Source organism: Callionymus lyra, chromosome 10 (genome assembly GCF_982586985.1).
Source record: "Callionymus lyra chromosome 10, fCalLyr1.hap1.1, whole genome shotgun sequence".
Lineage (NCBI taxonomy): Eukaryota > Metazoa > Chordata > Actinopteri > Syngnathiformes > Callionymidae > Callionymus > Callionymus lyra.
Window position 1 is genome coordinate 18,845,961 of NC_141827.1, and position 6,398 is coordinate 18,852,358.

The 6,398-nt window shown below is 40.5% G+C and overlaps 1 protein-coding gene across 2 annotated transcripts; it reads left to right on the plus strand.

Moving 5' to 3' along the window:
• Positions 1–1,364: 1,364 nt before the first annotated feature.
• LOC148070843 (interferon-induced GTP-binding protein Mx-like) lies at positions 1,365–5,946 on the plus strand. Of its 2 annotated transcripts, none has more exons than XM_087801154.1 (12): positions 1,365–1,654; positions 2,510–2,647; positions 2,710–2,864; positions 3,024–3,162; positions 3,225–3,423; positions 3,649–3,727; positions 3,798–3,920; positions 4,148–4,289; positions 4,388–4,546; positions 4,615–4,691; positions 5,044–5,298; positions 5,423–5,946. In XM_087801154.1, exons 1-12 carry the CDS (start codon positions 1,468–1,470, stop codon positions 5,585–5,587), a joined length of 1,818 nt encoding a protein of 605 aa, XP_087657280.1. In that variant the 5' UTR covers positions 1,365–1,467; the 3' UTR covers positions 5,588–5,946. The 2 variants fall into 2 exon arrangements, with proteins under 2 accessions (XP_087657280.1, XP_087657278.1); XM_087801152.1 differs by having other exon boundaries at positions 1,366–1,654; positions 5,363–5,946.
• Positions 5,947–6,398: the final 452 nt, after the last annotated feature.

Consider the following 6,398-nt stretch of genomic DNA (forward strand, 5'->3'; position numbering starts at 1 on the left):
ACATCTGGTTTTGCAACGTTACCTGCCCAGGTGTGGTCGCTTCAAGAAAACTAGTGATGAGCCATGACGGGACTGGCATCGTCTCCCAAACCGAAGCAAACCAGGAACAAAACTTAACATCCGCTGGTCTCTTCTACCTGGATAAAGAACCTTGAACATTCGTCATTGTTTTAACTTTTAGACCTTTTATAAGTCAAGACGTTTTCACAATATCCACAGGAAGTGGACGTTTATGTTACTTTTGTATTTAGTTTAAAATTAAAATAAGTAATGATAAAATGATCCCACTATGTTCTTTACATTGTTGGTACTATAACATTGTTATATGTAATCCTATTTAGAGCAATGGAAGTTCGTTTTCAAGAACAAGTTTGAATAAAAACTGTATATCTGGATCAGTAACATAATCCAAAGTTTCTTAAATGCCAGTTTTTTCAAAGCAACAATTGATTGTATAAATATGTCTTCTAGATCATCAAAATGTGGGCTACTAGCAATTTCATTTATGAGACAAAAAAAATAAATTTGACCACTAATCTGAACAACAACAAAGAACCTATAATTGGTAGTTTGTCGACTTTATCTACTTCATCATAGTAACACTTGAATGAATCAAGTGGAAAATATGAATAAAAGCATATCAACACATTTATACAAATTGATTATTTGACACATTTTTAAGTTTCTCTATATTTCCCATCGGAAAATCCACCTTGATATTCATTATATGCCCTCTTCCGATCAGTATGGTCCTGTATTTTTTGTGTTTTTTTTGGATCAACGTTTTTCAGATCCTTCTAATCTTTTTAAACAAAGAAGTGAAGGTTGGATCCAGATTAATACTAGGATTGCATTACATGAACCAACCCCATTTCAGAATCCTGCTTCCCTTTCTAAAGAACCCGTTTTCAAGATTTGAATTCCAGTCTCATGAAAAAAAAAGTCTGATCAAAATAACTTTTCACTTCTGGTCCAACAACATTTTCTCAATCTGGACAGCAGGAGGTGGTAACTTCAAGAGAAAGCATAGTTTTTTGGGGGGCGAGATGATCACGTGTAACTGTGAAAAATGAAAACTCAAATTGTTCTCTAAGTTCTTGCATTCTCCATCCTCACACACTGCCGATGAGCAGATTGCATTTAAAGTGTTCATAACTGTGCAGAAACCGAGATGACACACTACCATAATAATAATAATAACTTTAATAATAACAATACAAATATTATTTATTTACTTACTAACTACTACTTATAATAATAATTGTATTATTATACTACAGTATTATTAATAATAATAATAATAGTAACGTACTTCTTTAAGACTGGTCAGAGACCACCTAGGAACTTTCAGAAGAAACGAAAGTGAGTCGTCATACAAGGAAACGACAGAAAGGAAACTCAGCTTTTATTCCTCGCAGCACTCGGGACTGTCTCTTCACTCTCTGATCCTGGAGCGATCTGACCATCATGGCGACACTAAACGAGCATTATGAGGAGAGAGTCCGTCCATGTATCGACCTCATCGACTCTCTGCGCTCTCTCGGTGTGGAGAAGGACCTGGCGCTCCCGGCCATCGCCGTGATCGGTGACCAGAGTTCGGGGAAGAGCTCTGTGCTGGAAGCGCTGTCCGGTGTGGCTCTACCCAGAGGAAGCGGTCAGTGAGAGTTGTGGAATAATATACATTTATATTTATATATTTTTGGAATATCTAATAATATAACGGCCAGTTTTTCACTGCTGTTCTTCTGTGCAATGACAATGAAGAAAGTCTAAAGTTATATCCTGTATTTGATACGGACGCAATAGATAACACCTGTATGCCAATACACTCTAAGACAAATATTTATGTGTGTGTGTGTGTGTGTGTGTGTGTGTGTGTGTGTGTGTGTGTGTGTGTGTGTGTGTGTGTATATTCATAGTTACAACGTGTGTGAAAACGGGACCTCAGGTTATCTAACAGAACTCAGGTTCTATGAATAATAATATAATGGGTTCTGCTCTCGATTGTCGAGATTTAAGTTGGGGGAGAATTTTGTAAACTAATAAATTCAAAACATCATCATGATGAGGAAGTCGGGTTGGGTTTTTCACTCGCAATATTTACCTGGAATACTTCAAGACTTGTTTAGGTTTTTTCCTGAACAATTCTTCTTTATGAGGCTTACATCCAAGATGGACATTACAGATGAGCACCACAGAGGTATTTTCATGTTTTTAAGTGTGTCATTTTGGACAAAGACACCCGAGCATCAGTTGCTACATTAAAATGGACGTACGTATTTGACTATAACTTGAAAAAGAAACAGATTACTCTGAAAATAATCAAAACCCTTAGTTGACATGAGGGGGAGTAGGAAATCAGTGATTTTGAACTTTCAAACACTTTTCATTCACACATATTCATGTATACACAGCTCACCCACATAAATACATGCATCATATGCGTTTCCATACAAGCAAGCTGGTAGAAAGATATCATTTTGACTAAGACTCATCTTCCCCATCACAGGTATCGTGACAAGATGTCCCCTGGAGTTGAAAATGAAGCGGCTGAGAGAGGGAGAGGCCTGGCGGGGAAGAATCAGCTATCAGGAGATTACGCAAGAGATTGACAGTCCTGCTGACGTGGAGAAACACATTCGAGATGGTATAAACATGCAAACTTTCTAATTCAACCAATCAACATTCATTCAACAATCTGCTCAACAGCTCAAGATGAGCTGGCGGGAGTAGGAGTGGGAATCAGCGATGAGGCCATCAGCCTTGAAATTGCCTCCCCTGATGTTCCTGACCTGACCCTCATTGACCTTCCTGGCATCGCCAGAGTGGCAGTGAGGGGACAGCAAGACAACATTGAGCAGCAGGTAAGAAGTATTTGATGTGGGATTTATTCTTTGTGTGTGGACTGATAACACATAACACATACCTGCCCTGCTACATTTCAAGGATGGCCTCAACCATGGTGATTAAACATGTTAAAGGAAGTGATGATCTTAGGTTTGTTTTTCTCCAACTGTCTATAGATAAAGAGACTGATTCAGAAGTTTATCGAGAAACAAGAAACCATTAGTCTGGTTGTGGTTCCTAGCAATGTGGACATTGCGACCACAGAGGCCTTGAAGATGGCACAGGAGGTTGATCCCGACGGAGAGAGAACTCTAGGTATATGATTTTGATGATGTTGATAAAAAAGTGTGTGCAATCTCAACAAACAATCCTTGCAGGTATTCTGACCAAGCCGGATCTGGTGGACAAAGGCACCGAACAGACAGTGGTCGACATCATCCATAACGAAGTGGTGCCGCTGAAGAAGGGTTACATGATCGTGAAGTGCCGCGGACAGAAAGAGATCACAGAACAAGTTCCCCTCGCAGAGGCCATTGGCAGAGAAAAAGCCTTCTTCAGAGATCATGCCTTTTTTGAGTAGGTTTGGGAAAGATTAGAAAAGTTAGAGAATAGAATTTGACGAATGATGGAAATTTAAATGTTTGTTATTTGAGACTTTATCTTGTGTTACGAGGTCAGTGGTGAAGTAGTAACATTAAATGAACCTCCAATAGAGAGGCTGATTCATTAAGAACATAATTATCCGTTGACTATTGCTGTTAACAAAGACTTCAATTCAGATCTACGTTTTTTCACTTGCAGCAAACTTTACAACGACGGTCAAGCCACCATCCCCAAACTTGCCGAGAAGCTTACTCTAGAACTGGTGCACCACATTGAGGTAAAATTTTAAATAAAGCAATTTGAGTTTTGACCATTTTCAAAGGTAATGACCTTGTTGTGACCATCAGTTGTCGCTGCCCCGCCTGGAGGAGCAGATTGAGGAGAAGGTGGCTCTGACTCAGACAGAGCTAGAGCGATATGGGAATGGACCTCCGTCCGACCCGTCTGAGAGACTTATCTTCCTCATTGACGTGAGTCATGTCGCTGATCGTATTTTCAGGTATCAGATGAGGCAACCTGTGCCTTTTCTGTGTGGAGTTTGTATGTTTTACCCCGTGCTGTGAAACCAAAACCTGAAGTATCAATATCCAGATTAGATTTAACCTTAAATGAAGCATTACCTTAAATAGAAAGAAAACCTAAAAATATAACAACTTGACTGTTTTGGACTGACCAAAAAGGTCTTTTTGTCCACCAGAAAATCACGGCTTTCCTTCAAGACATTACGAGTCTGGTGACAGGGGAGGAGCTCAAGTGTGGAGAGAAGATCAACGTGTTTCCTCTGCTCAGGAGAGATTTCGCCAAATGGCAAAAGTACCTGGAATATTCTGGAGGGAAGTGTGAGTTATTGCTACGTCCAGACAGCGTCAGAGTTTATAGACACCCTTTATTAACAATGTGGTAATCTTTTCTTAAACGTGATATTTGGGGCCTGTAGTCAACACCAAGATTGACAAAGAGATGGAAGAATATGAGAGCAGGTTTCGTGGAAGAGAGTTGCCTGGCTTCATCAACTACAAAACCTTTGAGGTCATGGTCCAGGAGCAGATGAAGCTGCTAGAAGATCCTGCGGTCAAGAAGCTTAAGGATGTTGCTGGTGTGTATAATATACTGTTAGCGCTCAACTGTTGCTGCAGCACTTGTGTTGTGTGTTGTCTCTTCTAGACTTTACCAGAAAGGCTTTCATCCAGCTCACCAACAGCAGCTTCACCGGATACCCCAATCTCATCAAGAGCATCAAGGTTGGAGCATAATAACGGGATTCTTCTTCTTCTTCTTCTGAGTGGAAGTGTGTGGAATAAGCTGAAAGAAACTGTGAGCAACTGAATGGGCTTCTGGGCGTCATCTATCTTATTGTTCAGTTCATTGGCAGTCTGTCTATCTCTGTACCGTGTTGGTGTAGGGTTGTATAGATTTTTTTAAGGGGAGTTTTTGAGATTATATTGCTGACCAGCATTTGCCAGTCACAGTTTAGCATCACTCTGGTGGTAATTGGGAAAGAACACCTGACTTATTCAATATTCTCATCTACTTAATCTGTTGACTTCTTCTGAAAACAGTGTGCATTTAAATAGACTGAATCTTTATTTTCAGACAAAGATTGAGGCCATCAAACAAGACAAAGAGACGACCGCAGAGAGGATGCTGAGAACTCAGTTCAAGATGGAGCAGATGGTTTACTCGCAGGACCAGACGTACAGCGACAGTTTTAGCAAAACTAAAGAGGACGAAGAAGAGGAGGAGAATGGGCTTCAACGTTTGCCTAAAAAAACGCAATTGTTCCCAGTACTGAAGGACAACAATGCATCACTCAAGGAGATGATACTGCACCTTAAATCGTACTACAGTGTAAGTAACTGGCAGCTAAAAGGTCCCTGTGTAGCTTTGTGAATGACTTTTCTTCTTACTGCAGATCGCCAGTCAGCGTCTAGCAGACCAGATCCCTCTCGTCATTCGTTACTTGATGTTGCAGGAGTTGGCGGCTGAGCTGAAGAGGGAGACGATGAAGATGATCCAGGACAAGGAGAACGTGGAGTTTCTGCTGAAGGAGGACTACGACATTGGCCAGAAAAGGGTCATGTTGGAGAGTCGTCTTAATCGCCTCCTGAGAGCTAGAACCTTCCTGTTAGAGTTCTAGTTTCATCTATTCTTGTTTTGTTTTGTCTTGTTAAACAATTTCCCGAAGGAGACCTCCTGAGGGATCAAAAAAGTTTTACCTTACCTTACCTTACCTTACCTTTATTGTCAATTCAGCACCATTCCGTTTCAGGTTCTTCTCCTTTCTCTGGTGATGTTTCTCTCTGTTAGGTGTATATGAGCTCATCTACTCATATGTTAATCATATATGACAAAATCATTTGTGAATGTATTTCCCATTGTATGGTAATCTTGTGTCACCTGGCCATAAGGCAGCAGTGTGACCCAAGTTCAGCGTTGTAGTTTATATGTTCTTGCACATAACCAATAAAGGAGGGAAATTCCACTATCAGGAAAAAAGACCAGAATTACTAAGCATAAAGAATAACATACCTATCTGCATCTCACTCAATAACAAAAGACTTATGGGCCCAGTCAAGGTGTCCAGGGGTGGTAACGGCTAAGATTTAACCGTAAAGAATCATGAGCCGTAGAAAACAAGATTTTTGGCACACATGCAGCCACGACAACATAATAGAGCCATGCTGGAGCGCCCAGATGAAAATGCATTGAAGAGGATGCTACGAGGAATGAAGGTTGGTGCAGTTCCTCAACATCAAAAATGCATCCCTGTGGATGAAAAGGGCCGAAAGGCTTCGGTAATGCTGCCGCTTCCTGAAAATGTCTTGATGATCATGAAGTTATCACGTGACGTTCTTGAAAGTTTTCACAATGAATGACTTCAATCTCTTTGCGATAAAAAGAACAGTCCCTCTGGGGTAGAATACCGGGAATCATTTTCTCCATCATGG